General features: G+C 37.7%; 1 protein-coding gene across 3 annotated transcripts in view; it reads right to left on the reverse strand.

The window, feature by feature from the left end:
• Window positions 1-21,009, reverse strand: part of LOC136252004 (uncharacterized) — an 86,618-nt gene extending 65,609 nt beyond the window's left edge. For 2 of the 3 annotated variants that reach the window (XM_066044332.1, XM_066044331.1), the window contains exons 1-4: window positions 20,893-21,009; window positions 4,342-4,401; window positions 4,162-4,287; window positions 3,753-3,807 (exon numbers count right to left, since the gene is read on the reverse strand). In XM_066044332.1, coding sequence (XP_065900404.1) covers window positions 3,753-3,807; window positions 4,162-4,287; window positions 4,342-4,401; window positions 20,893-20,952 — 301 coding nt within the window. In that variant the 5' untranslated portion in view covers window positions 20,953-21,009. The remainder of the gene's footprint in view (window positions 1-3,752; window positions 3,808-4,161; window positions 4,288-4,341; window positions 4,402-20,892) is intronic. The other variant, XM_066044333.1, reaches the window with a different exon arrangement.
• Between the last annotated feature and the right edge of the window lie 13 nt (window positions 21,010-21,022).

Consider the following 21,022-nt stretch of genomic DNA (forward strand, 5'->3'; position numbering starts at 1 on the left):
ATCGCCCTGTAGAGAGATCAACAGAAGAAGTTACCTTGCAGAGAGTTCAGCTACAAAGAAACCATCATGTAGAGAGTTCAGCTACAAACAAATCTCCCTGTAGAGAGATCAGCTAGAATAAGTTACCTTGTAGAGAGTTCAGCTACAAAGAAACCATCATGTAGAGAGTTCAGCTGCAAACAAATCACCTGTAGAGAGTTCAGCTACAAACAAATCTCCCTGTAGAGAGATCAGCTAGAAGACGTTTCCTTGTAGAGAGGTCATCTTCAAACAAATCACCCTGTAGAAAGATCAGCTAGAAGAAGTCACCTTGTAGAGAGTTCAGTTACAAAGAAACCACCATGTAGAGAGCTCAGCTACAAACAAGTGACCTTGTAGAGACATCAGCTACAAGAAGATACCTTGTAGAGAATTCAGTTACAAAGAAACCATTCTGTAAAGAGCTTAGCTGCAAACAAATCACCTATACAGAATTCAGCTACAACCTGTAGAGAGATTAGCTAGAAGAAGTTATCTTGTAGAGAGTTCAGCTACAAACAAACCACCCTATAGAGAGATCAGCTAGAAGAAGTTACCTTGTAGAGAGTTCAGCTACAAACAAATTACCCTGTAGAAAGATCAGCTAGACGAAGTCACCCTGCAGAAAGTTCAGTTACAAAGAAACCACCATGTAGAGAGTTCAGCTACAAACTAGTCACCTTGTAGAGACATCAGTTAGAAAAGGTACCTTGTAGAGGGTTTAGCTACAGAGAAACCATTTTGTAAAAAGCTCAGCTGCAAACAAATCACCTGTACAGAATTCAGCCCAAAGCCAGCCTATGGCCGGCTTTGGGACTTTCTTAACTTATCATTTTTTCTTTACTACTGGAAGAAGAAAAGATGAAGTAGATGTACTTTAAATGTTTTATCAGTAAATGTACAAATTATATATAATACATAATATTATATTGATTACAGAAATCTCCATGGTGGTTCTTTGTAACTGAACACTCTACAAGGTGAGATGCTCTCTCTACAGGGTGAATTGTTTGTAGCTGAACGATCTACAAGGTAACTTCTTCTAGCTGATCTCTCTACAGGGTGATTTGTTTGTAGCTTAATTCTGTACAGGTGATTTGTTTGCAGCTGAGTTCTTTACAGAATAGTTTCTTTGCAGCTGAACTCTCTACAAGGTAACTTATTCTAACTGATCTTTCTACAGGGCAATGTACGAACAAATCACCCTGTAGAGAGATCAGCTAGAAGAAGTTACCTTGTAGATAGTTCAGCTACAAACAAATCTCCCTGTAGAGAGATCAGCTAGAAGAAATTACCTTGTAGAGAGTTCAGCTACAAAGAAACCACCACGTAGAGAGTTCAGCTGCAAAGAAATCACCTTGTAGAAAATTCAGCCACAAACAGGTATACAAATACAAAAAGAAATGAAATCTAATCCAAAACAGCCAAGCTGTAAAAAAAGTGTGCGGCCCTCAAGCTTCACAAAATTCACCTGAATTGTCATTATTAAAATTTTTACCATTAACCTACCATCACTGCCATTTCTTGGCCGCCACCTTGGATTTCACATCTTTTTTCACCATAGCCTTTTTGAGGGCCGAACACTTTTTTTACAGCTTGGTTGTTTTGGATTGGATATATAATAACACAATAAGCATCGCTAATTTGTTTACAGTTGAAGCAATAATCACTAAGTCAGGTTTTCCAGCATTTGAGCAAGTGCACATGCACTTCAGACACAAGGTCACTGTTTCAAGGCGTAAGAAAGTAGCAACACGCCACTCTAACCTATAATATAATCTTTATCCTTACTGTTTCTCTTCATTAGTAGTGCCATTATCACGTCGAAGAATCATCTACAATGCTTCATTCCAAAAGTACGCAATTAATGCGCAATAGTGAACGAGTGACTGGTTATCCCTGTTCCTGTTCACTTAAGGGCGTGGCCATTACAAGATAAGTGCAGGAGCTACTAAAATGCTCGATTGAAGTTACAGAGTGCTTAGAATGTGATGCTATGAGCATTTATATATTAAAACCGCCATATGGCGGATGTGGCAGTGAGAGAGCTGACAAAGAAAGTTAATAAACTAGAATTTGAAAATTGCACTAACATGTGGGATTCTTGCAGATCTGGTCACATTTAGCTTCAAATCTTCCAACCATTCCTTTAGGCATTGATTTGGTATCAACCAACTCCCACAGAAAATTTGGTACTTTTGTCACAAAGTGAACATTTTAGACAAAATTCAGTGCTTATAGACACTCTACTACAGAGAGCAATAGTGCTTCTACATGGAAACAAAATTGTTAGCTGAAGTATTGCATTGCATATACCCAGCCAATTCAATAACACATTAATTGTGTCACCATGCATGGTGCTTGCTTTCAATACATATTAGGGATGTACTAGTACTGATGCTGATATTATAATCAGTATTGATACCGATATTATGAGTATCAGTATCAGTCATTTGCAAGTCTACAATACAGATATTTCACTTGAGCCATTTGCACTATTAAAAGTAGTACAAGTAACATGAAAAGTGGCTTGCTGGCCAAAGTGACTTAGTTGTCAAATGGTTAATTAAAGTCCTAAGCCTAGCAGTCCTTACCTAACGTATAATAATATACACTTTTGGTTGATACTTTTGCAGTCCTTACCTTACATATATATTAGGTATTGGCTGTGATGTGAATAATATATACACAGCCAATACTTCACAGTCGAACTGATATGCATTGCAGCATAAAGAGTATGTAGCATGATCACTATGACTGCAACAATTCATACACTTTTCAACACTGTAATCCTTTTATTTTTTGGTACTAATGACTGTTCACAAAAGGTTTTTATCAAAAGTTGTCTGTGTTTTTGTCATAGAAAATCAATGACCAAAAAAATCAACCACTAAGCAACCATAAAGTGGTGGTACAAAAAACCTTAAGAAAAGGAAGAAAAAAATGGCCATCCTGGGATTTGATCCTAAGCCAACTCACGTTAGGTAAGGACTGCTAGGTTTAGAACTTTAATGATATCGGTTTGTTAGAAAACCTGTATCGGAAAAGACAATAAATATCAGATATCGGTATCAGATGTAAAATGTGGTGTGGTATGGGTGCAGCTCTAAATTACACATCACAAACTCTAACATTGGAATAATTGGACAGTGCAGTGTATGTACGTAAATATGTGACTGGATTTTTGGAAAATCACCTTTGTTTATTCAGAGAAAAACGTATTTTAATACTTTAAAGGTGGTGTTATCTCAGTTTTGGCTATTGTGCACGTATGGTTGATGTAGCTATATCCAGTCACATATTATGTATGTGTAACACTTTCATGCTTCAGATCAAAGGAATTCCTGATGATACATTTGCCATATATATGTGTACGTTACCTTTATACAACTAAATGTACACTGGTGTATATTGACATGTACCCCATGAAAGTGATTCCTCTTAAAAGAGCTAGCCACTTTCATCAAAACAAGTATAGCCTTGACGTGAATGAGGTAGTAGTACCACCCTGTTTATTTTATAAAAGCTCAGACCGAAATTGATTATAGGAATAAATTAATGCTCACATGACTATTATTACAAATTGGAGTCTCTCCACAAGAAGTACTCAATTGAAGGTGTTTCTGTATCATTGCCATTATATGAGTTGGGAAACATTAACTATAACATGATGAGCATTTAGGATTTTCCCGACATACATACTCCCTGTTACAACTGTTACATATATAACACACCTTCTTTAAATTGAGTTGCTTTGTTTTCTAGTGATCTTTTTCTGTTGATAAAAGTCTACACAAAATAATACAGCAGTTAATTGTGTCATTACAAATGTTGTCATGTACACACATGTAATATTGTACAGTAAATTATACACATTTTGCAAGTATAATATAATTAATTTTAGTGTATTTCACAATGTAATTAAAAATTTCACACAAAAAATGTATAAGACTAAAGAAATGAATATGTACACATGCAGCTACTAGACCAACAGTAAACTATATTCCACAAAAATAAAAAGCCAGTGGTGAGCTGTACAAAAAAGTTAATGTCAACTATGTGGTAGAAACACTACACAAGGATGAAGTGACTATGAGCATTAAAGAGCAGCCTACTGTAATTCACAGTTCACATAGCCATTACCTCCACTTCTGTTTTATACTTGTCGTGTTCTTGTAACATAAATGCCAATTTCTTCTCTAAATCATCAACATTTTTTCTTGTTGTCAACACCTTGCATCTTAAATCAGAAATATCATTTTTTTGAACCTGAGAAGATACACACATATGTAGCTGTAATTACAGACATAAAGCATTTCTTACTTCAAGCAGTGTAGCTATATCATTTTTCAACACCTTCACAGTTTGGTAGTTCAGTGGCAACTATACCATAAAACAAAACTAGTACATTAAAAATTCTGACCAGGCTGGCACAAATAGGGCATGTGGGCACATAAAATTCAATTGACTACTTTTCAAACTTTCATGAATTAAACTTTATGGGCCAAGATGTGAGTTTCCACATGTATTAAATGTTTAATTGGCTTTAAAATACAATTGACAGAATGTAGTTACACTCAGTTATGTAATGGGGTGTACTTTGTGCCCACGTGCCCACGTGCCATATTTTTGTAGGCTTGGTCACAAATAATAAAAAGTACTGAAAAAAGAAATGAATGATGATATTGCAGTATAGCTTGGTGGGAAAATCTCTACATTGACATGTTATAACCATCATTTTGTTTAATGCCAAAGTAGGAATTTTCCCACTGAGCTATGCTGCAATACCATCATTCATCTCTTGTTTCGCTACTTCTCATTGCTTGGATCCCTACTTAATTTTTAAATTGATAATAATTATTGCAAACCAGGTGCACACCCACAGCCAGCCAAAAGCTGGCTGTGGTTGCATCCATGGTTTACTAAAATTGTATTTGTAAAGTGTGTGTGCATGTGTGTGTGTGTGTGTGTGTGTGTGTGTGTGTGTGTGTGTACCTATTTACCTATCTATCTATTTACCTGTATACCATATGCACCCATGTGAGCAAATCATTAAAATTAATGATAAAAGCAACTCTTTGGTAAGAAGTAAAAGCAAAATGAAGTCTGTATTAAACTTTCATACAGGTAAACTTTGCTTTGAGGCAGTTTCTTTTTGTTGGTCTAAAATATAGGTGTGGCAACTCTCCTCAGACTTTGTGAATTACCATCCATTTGGATTTTAACAGACGTTTAACAACTGAAAACAATGATGTAGGTCTTGTTGACTACAAGGAATAGCCTATCCCTTCGAGTTAAAAGGGGGCATATCCCTACATATGTACGTGAATGAAAACGAAGAGCAGCTTTGAGAGAATTTGTTGGAAAAAACTATTATAAAACAGTGTAGAAGATACTTCTGTGTGCAATACGTCTGTTGTTTAAAAATAGTTTGTTTAAAAAGCACTTTCTTAGGAGTACATAGCAACATAATTGAAGAATTATAAAACTTTCATGAATTCAGAAATCCAAGGATTACTAATTATGTAATATTGCACAACCAAAAACTTATTAGTTAAAATAATAAATAGTAATATATATATATATATATATATATATATCTAATCAAAAACAGCCAAGCTGTAAAAAAAGGTGCGCCCCCAAAAAGGCCATGATGAAAAAAGATGTGAAATCCAAGGTGGCGGCCAAGAAATGGCTGTGATGGTAGGTTAATGGTTACATTTTAATAACGACAATTCAGGTGAATTTTGTGCCGCTTGGTCTTGGCACCAAATTCACCTGAATTGTTGTTATTAAAATATAACCATTAACCTACCATCACAGCCATTTCTTGGCCGCCACCTTGGATTTCACATCTTTTTTCATCATGGCCTTTATGGGGGCCGCACCTTTTTTTACAGCTTGGCTGTTTTTGATTAGATATCACTTCTTTTTGTATTTGTATACTGCAAAGCCGGCCTATGGCTGGCTTTGGGACTTTTTTAACCCATGTGTTTTTTTCTTTACCACAGGAAGAAGAAAAGAACTTAAAGAAGAATTTTAGTACTTCAATTATTTTTGATTTTATTAGTAATTATACAAATTATATACATATATTTATTACATGCTCATTATTCCCCACAGGAATTTTTTTTGCAGCTGATCTCTCTACTGGGTGACTTGAAATGTAGCTGAACTATATACAGGATGGTTTCTTTGTAGCTGAACTCTCTGTAACAGGTGATTTGTTTGCAGCTAAACTCTCTACATGGTGGTGTCTTTATAGCCGAACTCTCTACATGATGGTTTCTTTGTAGCTGAACTCTCTATAAGGTGACTTCGTCTAGCTGAACTCTCTACAGGGTGATTTTTTTTGTAGCTGAACTCTCAGCAGGGTGATTTGTTTGCAGCTGAACTCTCTACATGATGGTTTCTTTGTAGCTGAACTCTCTACAAGGTGACTTCGTCCAGTTGATCTCTCTATGGGGTGATTTGTTTCTAGCTGAACTCTCTACAGGTGAATTGTTTGCAGCTAAACTCTCTACATGGTGGTTTCTTTGTAGCTGAACTCTCTACAAGGTAACTTCTTCTCTACAGGGTGATTGTTGTAGTTGAATTCTCTACAAGGTGGTTTGTATGAGGCTGAACTCTCTACATGGCGGTTTCTTTGTAGCTGAACTCTCTACAGAGTGATTTGTTTGCAGCTGAACTCTCTACATGATGGTTTCTTTGTAACTGAACACTCTACAAGGTGACTTCTTCTAGCTGATCTTTCTACAGGGTGAATTGTTGTAGCTGAACTATCTACAAGGTAACTTCTTCTAGCTGATCTCTATACAGGGTGATTTGTTTGTAGTTGAATTCTGTACAGGTGGTTTCTTTGTAGCTGAACTCTGTACATGAAGGTTTCTTTGTAGCTAAACTCTTTACAAGGTGACTTCTTCTAGCTGAACTCTCTACGGGGTAATTTCTTTGTAGCTGAACTCTCTATATGATGGTTTCTTTGTAAATGAACTCTCTACAAGGTGAATTCTTCTACCTGATCTCTCTACAGGGTGATTTGTTTGTAACTGAACTCTGTACAAGTGCGTTTTTGTGGGTGATCTCACTGCAGGTTGATTTGTTTGTAGCTGAACTCACTAAAGGGTGATTTTGCTTGTAGCTGAACTCCTTGCATTGTATCTAGTTTCTAGCTGATCTCTCTACAGGGTGATTTGTTTGTAGCTGATCTCTCTACAAATTGATTTGTGTGTAGCTGATTTCTCTGCAGGTTGATTAATTTGCAGCCGATCTCTCTACAAGGTAATTTGTTTGTAGCTGAACTGTCTATAAAGTGATTTATTTGTAGCTGATCTCTCTGCAGGTTGATTTGTTTTAGCTGAACTCTCTACAGGGTGATTTACTTGTAGCTGAACTCCTTACATTGTGACTAGTTTCTAGCTGATCTCTCTACAGGGTGATTTGTTTGTAGCTGATCTCTCTACAAGTTGATTTGTGTGTAGCTGATCTTTCTACTGGTTGATTTGTTTGTAGCCGATCTCTCTACAGGGTAATTTGTTTGTAGCTGAACTCTGTACAAGGTGCTTTTTTGTAGGTGATCTCACTGCAGGTTGATTTGTTTGTAGCTGAACTCACTAAAGGGTGATTTGCTTGTAGCTGAACTCCTTACATTGTGTCCAGTTTCTAGCTGATCTCTCTACAGAGTGATTTGTTTGTAGCTGAACTCTCAATAAGGTGATTTATTTGTAGCTGAACTCCTTACATTGTGTGTAGTTTCTAGCTGATCTCTCTACAGGGTGATTTGTTTGTAATTGATCTCTCTACAAGTTGATTTGTGTGTAGCTGATCTCTCTGCAGGTTGATTTGTTTGTAGTCGATCTCTCTATAGGGTAATTTGTTTGTAGCTGAACTCTCTATAAGGTGATTTGTTTGTAGTTGATCTCTCTGCAGGTTGATTTGTTTTAGCTGAACTCTTTACAGGCTGATTTGTTTGTAGCCGATCTCTCTACAGGGTAATTTGTTTGTAGCTGAACTCTCTACAAGTTGATTTGTGTGTAGCTGATCTCTCTGCAGGCTGATTTGTTTGTAGCCGATCTCTCTACAGGGCAATTTGTTTGTAGCTGATCTCTCTACAGGGTGATTTTTTTGTAGCTGACCACTCTTCAGGGTGATTTGTTTCTAGCTGATCTCTCTACTGGGTGATTTATTTCTAGCTGATTGCTCTACAGGTTGATTTGTTTGTAGATGAACTCTCTACAGGGTAATTTACTTGTAGCTGAACTCCTTATTTTGTGTCTAGTTTGTAGCTGATCTCTCTACAGGGTGATTTGTTTGTAGCTGAACTCCTTACATTGTGTGTAATTTCTAGCTGATCTCTCTACAGGGTGATTTGTTTGTAGCTGATCTCTCTACAAGTTGATTTGTGTGTGTATAGCTGATCTCTCTGCAGGTTGATTTGTTTGTAGCCGATCTCTCTACAGGTAATCTGTTTGTAGCTGAACTCTCTATAAGGTGATTTGTTTGTAGCTGATCTCTCTGCAGGTTTATTTGTTTTAGCTGAACTCTCTACAGGGTGATTGCTTGTAGCTGAACTTCTTACATTGTGTCTAGTTTCTAGCTGATGTCTCTACAGGGTGATTTTTTGTAGCTGAACTCTCTTCAGGGTGATTTGTTTCTAGCTGATCTCTCTACAGGTAGATTTGTGTTGATTTGTTCATTGCTGATCGCTCTAAAGGTAATTGATTTGTTGCAGTTGAACACCCTGCAAAGTGTTTTGTTTGTAGCTGATCACTCTAAAGGGTAATTTGTTTGTAGCTGAACTCTCTCCACAGTGACTTGTGTGTAGCTGAATTCAGTGTAACTGAATTCTCTAGAGAGTGACTTAATTGTAGCTGAATTTTCTACACAGTGCATGACTTGTTTATAGCTGAACTTTCTTCAGTGTGACTTGTAATGTTCTGAATCTCTATAGTGGTATATTTGCTTAACTCTCCACATGGTGACTGTCTTCTTGCTGAACTGTCTATAAGATTAACTGTTTGCAGCTGAACTCCCTACAGAATAACTTGTGATGTAATAAAATTCTATAATGGAGTAAATAAATTAGCCGAATGCTCTATTAGGGTGACTGTTCTATTAGAGTATCTCGATCTCGCATTTGCTACACGGAGTTGGCTTTCGAATCATAACTCAGTGGTTTGTAATCCGATTCTTCTGTACTACTGCAAGGACTTTCTATGAAGATTATTCCAGCTATACACCGATTTTCAGCTCATTGCTCTAAGCGGTTTGCCTAGTAGGCGTGAAAACTAATACTTTTTTATTCATAAAAATCGATCGCGTAATTGTGACACAGGTTGGGTTTTGTGTCATATCTCCGTGGTCTTTATCTCGATTCCTTTCAAACCACCAAAAGGCACTCCTACGATGGTTACTCCATCTACATAGCAATTTTCAACTCATTCCATGAAGCGGTTTACCCTGTAGGCGTGACAACAAATCGATCTTGTTTTACGCGAATAATCGGTCATAACTCCTGAACCATTCATCGGATTTGTACCAAAGTTGATGCTAGGATTCGCCTTTGGACTCCCTTTCTGTGTGCCAAATTTCAAGGCGATCGGAGTACGCGTTTGCTTGTTATAGCAATTTTTGCAAGTGTGCGAAAAGACGAAGAAGAAGAAAAAAAAAAGGAAGAAAAAAAAACGAAACTTTGGCAGCTCGTATCTCGGAAATGGCTGGAGCGATTTCCTTCAAATTTGGAATGTAGACTCCCTTGGCTGGCGGGCAACAGTGTAGCAAATTTGGTTCCAATCAGATACGTGATCACCGAGATACAAAGGTGTGAAAATGACGTTTTCGTTCTTCCTGTCAATATACTCACGGTGTGGCGCGCCGGCTTCTTGGGCCGCACGACACACTACCGTGTGTCTTGATATATATATCTAATCCAAAACAGCCAAGCTGTAAAAAAAGTGTGCGGCCCTCAGAAAGGCTATGGTGAAAAAAGATGTGAAATCCAAGGTGGCGGCCAAGAAATGGCTGTGATGGTAGGTTAATGGTAAAAATTTTAATAATGACAATTCAGGTAAATTTTGTGAAGCGGCACAAAAATTCACCTGAATTGTCGTTATTAAAATTTTTACCATTAACCTACCATCACAGCCATTTCTTGGCAGCCACCTTGGATTTCACATCTTTTTTCACCATAGCCTTTCTGAGGGCCGCACACTTTTTTACAGCTTGGCTGTTTTGGATTAGATTTCATTTCTTTTTGTATTTGTATACCCCAAAGCCGGCCTATGGCCAGCTTTGGGACTTTTTAACCTATGTTTTTTTTTCTTTTCTACAGGAAGACGAAAAGATGAAGTAGATGTACTTTAAATATTTTATCAGTAAATGTACAAATTATATATATAATACATATGTGATCGGATTTGCGAAAAGGGGTCTTCCAATTTGCCAACTTTGACAATTGATAACTTCAGATTGGAAAGAGCTATTGCCTTGAAATTTGGACAGTGGTGATTTCTTTGCAGCTGAACTATCTACATGATAGTTTCTTTGTAGCTGAACTCTCTACAAGGTAATTTCTTCTAGCTGATCTCTCTACAGGGAGATTTTTTGTAGCTGAACTATCTACAAGGTAACTTCTTCTAGCTGATCTCTCTACAGGGTGATTTGTTTGTAGCTGAATTCTTTACAGGTGATTTGTTTGCAGCTGAGCTCTTTACAGAATGGTTTCTTTGTAGCTGAACTCTCTACAAAGTAACTTCTTCTAACTGATCTTTCTACAGGGTGATTTGTTTGTAGCTGAACTATCTACAAAGTAACTTCTTCTAGCTGATCTCTCTACAGGGTGATTTGTTTGTAGCTGAACTCTCTACAGGTGATTTGTATGTAGCTGAATTCTGTACAGGTGATTTGTTTGTAGCTGAATTCTGTACAGGTGGTTTCTTTGTAGCTGAACTCTCTAAAAGGTAACTTCTTCTAACTGATCTTTCTACAGGGCAATTTGTTTCTGGCAGAATTTTCTACAGGGTGATTTCTTTGCAGCTGAACTCTCTACATGATGGTTTCTTTGTAGCTGAACACTCTACAAGATAATTTCTTCTAACTGATCTCTCTACAGGGTGATTTGTTTGTAGCTGAACTATCTACAAGGTAACTTCTTCTAGCTGATCTCTCTACATGGTGATTTGTTTGTAGCTGAATTCTGTATAGGTGATTTGTTTGCAGCTGAGCTCTTTAAATAATGGTTTCTTTGTAGCTGAACTCTCTCAAGGTAACTTCTTCTAGCTGATGTCTTTACAGGGTCACTAGTTTGTAGCTGAATTCTCTACATGGTGGTTTCTTTGTAACTGAACTCTCTACAAGGTAATTTCTTCTAACTGATCTCTCTACAGGGTGATTTGTTTGTAGCTGAACTATCTACAAGGTAACTTCTTCTAGCTGATCTCTCTACAGGAAGATTTGTTTGTAACTGAACTTTCTAAATGGTGGTTTCTTTGTAGCTGAACTCTCTACAAGTTAACTTCTTCTAGCTGATCTCTCTGCAGGGTGATTTGTTTGTAGCTGAATTCTGTACAGGTGATTTGTTTGCAGCTGAGCTCTTTACAGAATGGTTTCTTTGTAGCTGAACTCTCTACAAGGTAACTTCTTCTAACTGATCTTTCTACGGGGCAATTTGTTTCTGGCAGAATTTTCTACAGGGTGATTTCTTTGCAGCTGAACTCTCTACATGGTGTTTTCTTTGTAGCTGAACTCTCTACAAGATAACTTCTTCTAGCTGATCTCTCTACATGGTGATTTGTTTGTAGCTGAACTATCTACAAGGTAACTTCTTCTAACTGATCTTTCTACACGGCAATTTGTTTGTGGCAGAATTTTCTACAGGGTGATTTCTTTGCAGCTGAACTCTCTACATGGTGTTTTCTTTGTAGCTGAACTCTCTACAAGGTAACTTCTTCTAGCTGATCTCTCTACAGGGTGACTTGTTCGTAGCTGAACGATCTACAAGGTAACTTCTTCTAGCTGATCTCTCTACAGCGAGATTTGTTTGTAGCTGAACTCTCTACAGGTGATTTGTTTGAAGCTGAACTCTCTAAATGATGGTTTCTTTGTAGCTGAACTCTCTACAAGTGAACTTCTTCTAGCTGATCTCTCTACATGGTGATTTGTTTGTAGCTGAATTCTGTATAGGTGATTTGTTTGCAGCTGAGCTCTTTAAATAATGGTTTCTTTGTAGCTGAACTCTCTCAAGGTAACTTCTTCTAGCTGATGTCTTTACAGGGTCACTAGTTTGTAGCTGAATTCTCTACATGGTGGTTTCTTTGTAACTGAACTCTCTACAAGGTAACTTTTTCTAGCTCATCTTTCTACAGGGTGATTTATTTGTAGCTGAATTCTGTACAGGTGGTTTGTTTGCAGCTGAGCTCTTTAAAGAATGGTTTCTTTGTAGCTGAACTCTCTACAAGGTAACTTCTTCTAGATGATGTCTCTACAAGGTCACTAGTTTGTAGCTGAGCTCTCTACATGGTGGTTTTTTTGTAACTGAACTCTCTACAAGGTGACCTCTTCTAGCTGATCTTTCTACAGGGTGATTTGTTTGAAGCTGAACTCTCTACAAGGTAACTTCTTCTAGCTGATCTCTCTACAGGGAGATTTGTTTGTAGCTGAACTCTCTATAAGGTGATTTGTTTGTAGTTGATCTCTCTGCAGGTTGATTTGTTTTAGCTGAACTCTCTACAGGCTGATTTGTTTGTAGCCGATCTCTCTACAGGGTAATTTGTTTGTAGCTGAACTCTCTACAAGTTGATTTGTGTGTAGCTGATCTCTCTGCAGGTTGATTTGTTTGTAGCCAATCTCTCTACAGGGCAATTTGTTTGTAGCCGATCTCTCTACAGGGTGATTTTTTTTGTAGCTGACCTCTCTTCAGGGTGATTTGTTTCTAGCTGATCTCTCTACAGGGTGATTTTTTGTAGCTGACCTCTCTTCAGGGTGATTTGTTTCTAGCTGATTGCTCTACAGGTTGATTTGTTTGTAGATGAACTCTCTACAGGGTAATTTGCTTGTAGCTGAACTCCTTACTTTGTGTCTAGTTTGTAGCTGATCTCTCTACAGGGTGATTTGTTTGTAGCTGAACTCCTTACATTGTGTGTAGTTTCTAGCTGATCTCTCTACAGGGTGATTTGTTTGTAGCTGATCTCTCTACAAGTTGATTTGTGTGTATATAGATGATCTCTCTGCAGGTTGATTTGTTTGTAGCCGATCTCTCTACAGGTAATCTGTTTGTAGCTGAACTCTCTATAAGGTGATTTGTTTGTAGCTGATCTCTCTGCAGGTTGATTTGTTTTAGCTGAACTCTCTACAGGGTGATTGCTTGTAGCTGAACTCCTTACATTGTGTCTAGTTTCTAGCTGACGTCTCTACAGGGTGATTTTTTGTAGCTGAACTCTCTTCAGGGTGATTTGTTTGTAGCTGAACTCCTTACATTGTGTCTAGTTTCTAGCTGATGTCTCTACAGGGTGATTTTTTGTAGCTGAACTCTCTTCAGGGTGATTTGTTTCTAGCTGATCTCTCTACAGGTAGATTTGTGTTGATTTGTTCATTGCTGATCGCTCTAAAGGTAATTGATTTGTTGCAGTTGAACACCCTGCAAAGTGTTTTGTTTGTAGCTGATCACTCTAAAGGGTAATTTGTTTGTAGCTGGACTCTCTCCACAGTGACTTGTGTGTAGCAGAATTCTGTGTAACTGAATTCTCTAGAGAGTGACTTAATTGTAGCTGAATTCTCTACACAGTGCATGACTTTTTTATAGCTGAACTTTCTTCAGTGTGACTTGTAATGTTCTGAATCTCTATAGTGGTATATTTGCTTAACTCTCCACATGGTGACTGTCTTCTTGCTGAACTGTCTATAAGATTAACTGTTTGCAGCTGAACTCCCTACAGAATAACTTGTGATGTAATAAAATTCTATAATGGAGTAAATAAATTAGCCGAATGCTCTATTAGGGTGACTGTTCTATTAGAGTATCTCGATCTCGCATTTGCTACACGGAGTTGGCTTTCGAATCATAACCCATTGGTTTGTAACCCGATTCTTCTGTACTACTGCAAAGACTTTCTATGAAGATTATTCCAGCTATACACCGATTTTCAGCTCATTGCTCTAAGCGGTTTGCCTAGTAGGCGTGAAAACTAATACTGTTTTATTCATAAAAATCGATCGCGTAATTGTGACACAGGTTGGGTTTTGTGTCATATCTCCGTGGTCTTTATCTCGATTCCTTTCAAACCACTAAAAGGCACTCCTACGAGGGTTACTCCATCTACATAGCAATTTTCAACTCATTCCATGAAGCGGTTTACCCTGTAGGCGTGACAACAAATCGATCTTGTTTTACGCGAATAATCGGTCATAACTCCTGAACCATTCATCGGATTTGTACCAAAGTTGATGCTAGGATTCGCCTTTGGACTCCCTTTCTGTGTGCCAAATTTCAAGGCGATCGGAGTACGCGTTTGCTTGTTATAGCAATTTTTGCAAGTGTGCGAAAAGACGAAGAAGAAGAAAAAAAAAACGAAGAAAAAAAATGAAACTTTGGCAGCTCGTATCTCGGAAATGGCTGGAGCGATTTCCTTCAAATTTGGAATGTAGACTCCCTTGGCTGGCGGGCAACTGTAGCAAATTTGGTTCCAATCAGATAAGTGATCACCGAGATACAAAGGTGTGAAAATGACGTTTTCGTTCTTCCTGTCAATATACTCACGGTGTGGCGCGCCGGCTTCTTGGGCCGCACGACACACTACCGTGTGTCTTGATATATATATATATATATATATATATATATATATATATATATATATATATATATATAGTTGGTTAATTTAGCTAGCTACATAAATCTTGGGTGGTTTTCATTTTGTCAATCATGGCTCAGTGTATAATATGCCACTGTGACACCTCCCTTCATTAAAAGTGTTTTGCTGGATGGAACTTGACATTTTGGTGGGATAAAAAGCTGGCATTAAGAATGTTAACTATACAATAGGGTGCTAAATGAACGTTTAACCAATCATACCAGCGGATATATAGGTATACTGTAGCTGCACTTCAATACTTAAAGCCTAAAATACTCAAGGCTGATTGTGAAAGCCGTGTCAGTGCTGATTTCTGGATAAGGGCCTGACACAAATTTGCAGCAGCTAGTGTACTGCTGGATCGCATGTTACAGTTGGACAAAAGTTTTCTTGCAAATCAGCCACTAAGGAGCCAGTGAAGCCCTGTACCCTTGTAGTGTGGTGTGGGTGCACTTTAATTAGATACATATTGTAACCATACATTTTACACTGGGACATTGCACAAAACCCTGAAGTGTGCCTCATACCTATTCAGTTACTGCGCATGCTGCATAATCCTTGCATTAGTACACTAGCTAAGTCCACCATAGTAAAAGAATCATTTTAATGTGCACATATACAAGCATTGTTACAAAATTTTCGATTTACGTAAATGTCTACATGGATTTGCAAAAATCAAATTTTGGCTGAAGTTACTTTGGAACAGAGTTAGTTTTAACCAAGGCTCTTTACTTGAAATCTGATTGGTTTATTTTGAAATCAAATTAATTTTTAGAATCGAGTTGATTCTAACTTGAAACCAAGTTGATTTTCTTCAGAATCAAATCAATACTTATTTTAGGACCAATTTGATTTACAATCAAATTGACTCAATACTATCACCACTGCCAGTGCATAATTTTGAAACAAATGCCGTGCAATAAGCTTCTACATGAAATCCCTATATTGACATAGGAACTAGAGAGTAAAGAGTATCAAGACTTTTTGATTTTTAGTGGTGCCCAAAAATTATTCCCTATGGCAGAAGTGTTGAGTAATGTTTTTGCTTCAAGATTTGCAGGGTGTGTTAGTTAGAAAGATCAAAGTGCAGGGCCTGATGAGCAACATAAAATGCTACAAAACTCTTAGACCTTGTAAAACAAATATGATTATCAACTTCATGTCTATCAGCTGATTGGTTGAAGTAAGAACATAATTTTGTGACTGGGTTTTGGATATTGCGCTGGTATTGGTTTAGAAGCTGGAATGGCTATTTGACTGGAAGTCCATTAAATATCAGTTTTATGATAGTGACTTTTATGGTGATTAACCTTTGTCACTTATGTGTTCATTGCAGCAGGGGATTGCGCTGATATAGTATATACATACAAATGTCTGGATTCAGTGGAACGGAATGGTGGACTGGAATGGTAATTAGATAATTTGCCCTAGTGATCACCTCTTTATAAAGACCACCTCCCAACAAGACCATCTCTTTATAAAGACCATATTATTGTGATGTCTAAATTGCTGCTATCTTGTTGCTTTAGAGTGCATCCCATAGGATGGTCTTAATTATGTGCCACACAACAATAGCCCATCAGCTTGGCTGCATAAAAGGTGTGTCCATGAAACTGGAAACTAAAGGAGCTAATATCTGGTGAAGCCAAGAACTAGATGTCAATTAATACTGACAGCTAACTATAATCTATATAATTGGTCCTTTATCATTGATTCATGCAGTCTGGCTGCATTCCTACTTTTTAACTGTAACTGGCTAGTAATTTGGCACCTTTTTCAATAGTCATTTTACAGAAGAGAAAAAGGCAGCCAAGTTACTAGAGTTACAGATACGAATGCAGCAAGACTGTATGAGTCAATGATAAAGGACCAAAGTTTTAGTTACTGTTTTGCCAGTAGGGGTTAACATTCATTTCTTGGCCTCATCAGATATTGGCTCTTTTAGTCATCAGTTATTTATAGTTTCATGGACATGTCACTTTGTACAACCAAGATGTTTTTGCATGGGGTATCACAACACTCACAAAACTCAGTGAGCATGTCTATATAGTTTTTATCATTAAAAAGTGCATAACTTTGGCTGTACATTGGTGAAAGGATTAACTACCATATAGTAAAAAATTTTGGCAGCAAAATACTTTGGTGAATTTGGCAAATAGCATTACAATTGCCAAAGTTTTATCTGCCAATTATTTGTAGCAATCACATACGCAGATTAGCCTTGTTGAAAGGATGGGTATTAAAGTATCATGACAATTATATCGTGAGTATTTCCAAGCGTTCCCTTCAATTGTCATAAGGTTCATTGACCTATAAGAGTTCACGAAAATCCAAACATTGCTCTTGACTCCCTTCTTGACAATACAAGAACCAGCAAACTATGTTTACACTTGTATGGTAGCTATCACTCGAATGCAATGTCACTACACGAGATTAAAAGGGTGTGGCAGCTATTTTCATCGTGAGTCATCATCATCCCTCAATGCAAGGGATAAAGACTCGTGATTGCAACAGCGAGTTCTTTAATCACTCGCGTGTAGCGAGCAATGTTGTATTTGAGCAGTACAGTACATGGTAGCCACAGATGAAGCCCCATTTGCCAAAGTTTTTTCGTCAATTTTGAGGTGAGTGGGTTTTCGCCAAGCTTTTTTTACCGCCAAACGTTTTTACTCTATGGTATACAACCAAGTACTAACTTAAAGATCATAAGAAATGTGGTCAAAATTATCTGCCAGCAGATCAAAATTATGTCATAAATAATAATGAATGAATAATGAACGAATAAATATACTAAGTAACACAACACTTCTTAATGTTTACTGTGATTTAATATCGTGCACTACTCCAGCTTGTTTCAGTACTTTTTATCATGTGCTATGGTCCCTACTCTAGTTGAAAATTCTAAAACTTTTTGTGTACTTGTTTGTTAACTTTTTAATCATCACTGGTAAACTCACGCATACCGCATCAAGATAAAGAAATGGCACTGCACATCCCAGCTATATCAATTATTGTCTGAAAAGTGAAAGTATCCATTACACTTATTGTCAGCTATGCTCAACCTATTACACAACAGCACAAATCAAGAACTGTTTGAAAAGCATCTCTGCAATCAAAGTAGTTACTATGAAAAATATGGACGGTTTCCATTACGAAGTGAAACCATTATGAAGTGAAACCATTATGTGCTACTGCCAAATCGACACTTTTTGCTGTCAACAAAGATGAATGGGACACAAAGGAGGACACTGGCAAGTACATGAAGAATTCACTATACGTACTGCGGTATGCCAAAAGGTACCTCTCAGGCCGAAGCGTCATCAAACAGTGAAAAATCAAGCCTGTAGCCTTAGCTGTTATTGAGTTACGCTTGTCTGAAGGAATCATTTACTCAGTCAGTAGAAAATTTTAAAAATTTCATAGCAACTTTTTGAAAGCGTTATAGAGTTGTTTGGGCTTAGTTTTACCTATAGCTAACCAACACTACTTCATCACCATCATCAGGGAAAAGTGAGGCTGGATTTGAGTGTTTTTCATGGGCCATGCCCACACCTTTGTGGTCCCTACTATACAGTACTATCGTACTGTATTATTGTACTGCATGATATTCTAAACAGAGTTTTTAATTCTACCCTTCAGTACCATTTTAAATGTGACTAACTAGAAATTCTTTACTAAAATTGATCTCATTAGTAGTAGTGCATGCATAACTACCAAGACTGAGGTAAAGCCGAGGTGTTGATGACCACATATCCTAAGAGTACAGGTGGAGTTTACTGGCTTCTATCCCACATTCTAAAGCAGTCAAGTTCGTAAACAACGTGCCAATAAGGCTAGATCAAGACACACGGTAGTGTGTCGTGCGGCCCAAGAAGCCGGCGCGCCACCCGTGAGTATATTAACAGGAAGAAAGAAAACGCACTTTTCACACCTATGCAGCTCTGTGATCCCTTATCCGATTGAAACCAAATTTGTTACAGAAGTGCCAGCCAGTTAGGGAAGTCTACATACCAAATTTGAAGAAACTCGCTCCAGCTATTTCTGAGATACGAGAGAACACAATTTCGTTTTAATTTCTTCGTTTTTTTCATCTTCATTTCGCACACATCGCAAAATCCGCCATAAAACACGAATACGTGCTCGGATTGGGCTGACATTTGGCACCCTTACAGGGCTCATTAAGGCGGAGCTTCGTACCAACTTTGGTAGGAATCTGATGAATATTCACGGAGTTACGTATGACCGATTATTTGCGTACTGAAAATAAGGTCGAAGGTCTGTCACGTCTACAGGGTAAACCCCTGGGAGGAATCAGTTGAAACTTGATATGTAGATGGAGCAACCATTGTAGGAGTGCCTTTTTGTGGTTTGAAAGGAATCAGGATAAAGACCTTGGAGATATGACACAAAACCCAACCTGTGTCAAAATTACGCGATCATGCAATTTTTATGAATAAAAAAAAACTATTAGTTTTCGTGTCTACCAGGCAAACCGCTTAGAGCAACGAGCTTAAAATCAGTATGTAGCTGGAATAATCATCATAGAAAGTCCTTGCAGTAGTACAGAAGAATCGGATTACAAACCACTGAGTTAAGATTTGAAAGGCAACTACGTGTAGCAAAAATGCGAGATCGAGATACTCTAATAGAACAGTCATCCTAATAAAGCATTCAGCTGAGTTTATAATTTACTCAATTATATTACATTGCAAGTTATTCTGTAGGAAATTCAGCTACAAACAAATCACCCTGTAGTCAGATCAGCTAGAAGAAGGTGCCTAATAGAGAGTTCAGCTACAAAGAAACCATCATGTAGAGAGTAGAAGAAGTCACCTTGTAGAGAGTTCAGGTACAAAGAAACCACCATGTAAGAGAGTTCAGCTGCAAGCAAATCACCTGTAGAGAGTTCAGCTAGAAACAAGTCACTCTGTAGAGAGATCAGCTATAAACAAGTCACCCTATAGAGAGTTCAACTAGAAGAAGTTGCACTGTAGAGAGTTCAGCTACAAAGAAACTACCATTTAGAGAGTTCAGTTGCAAACAAATCGCCCTGTACAGAATTCAGCTACAAACAAATCGCCCTGTAGAAAGATCAGCTAGAAGAAGTTACCTTGTAGAGAGTTCGGCTACAAACAAATCACCCTGTAGAGAGTTCAGCTACAAACAATTCATCCGGTAGAGAGATCAGCTAGAAGGATCACCTTGTAGAGAGTTCAACTACAAAGAAATCACCCTGCTTCATCTTTTCTTCTTCCTGTGGTAAAGAAAAAAACGATAGGTTAAAAAGCCGTAAAGCCAACTATAGGCTGGCTTTTGGGTATGCAAATACAAAAAGAAGTGAAATCTAATCCAAAACAGCCAAGCTGTAAAAAAAGAGTGTGGCCCTCAGAAAGGCTATAGTGAAAAAAGATGTGAAATCCAAGGTGGCGGCCAATAAATGGCTGTGATGGTAGGTTAATGGTAAAATTTTTAATATAAACACTTCAGGTGAATTTTGTGCCAAGACCAAGCGGCACCAAATTCACCTGAATTGTCGTTATTAAAATTTTTACCATTAACCTACCATCACAGCCATTTCTTGGCCACCACCTTGGATTTCGCATCTTTTTTCACCATAGTCTTTCTGAGGGCTGCACTCTTTTTTTACAGCTTGGCTGTTTTGGATTAGATAATCATATTAGTTGTTTATGGCTTCAACTTTTTACTGAACAGATAGTTTTATAATGTGTATGGCTTCAAATTTTGCTGAACTTGTAGTTTTACAATGTGTGTGGCTTTCCATTTTTGCTGAACTTGTAGTTTTAGATTACAACTAAATAATTTATTATTACATGCATGGGGTTTTAGCTACTATATATTATACTTACTTTGATGTAGGGTTTTAGAAGTACCCAGCCTTAAATTGCATTTTAACCGGAGCTGTACTCGCTTGCGATCTATTGACCTATATATTTTACACTTTATATGTGTTCTAAGTGCCTATCGACACGGTTAGCCCACATAGCTATGCTGTACACTATACATAACTTACACTTTCTGTGACGTCCGATACCTTAGTACTTTCCACAGGCAGTTTCTGCTTAGTCGCCATCAATCATCGTCATGCAGTCTGACCTCTGTATGAATACAATTATACACGAGAAGGGAGTTCACCCAATCCC

The sequence above is a fragment of the Dysidea avara genome, chromosome 4 (assembly GCF_963678975.1).
Source record: "Dysidea avara chromosome 4, odDysAvar1.4, whole genome shotgun sequence".
NCBI classification, from domain to species: domain Eukaryota; kingdom Metazoa; phylum Porifera; class Demospongiae; order Dictyoceratida; family Dysideidae; genus Dysidea; species Dysidea avara.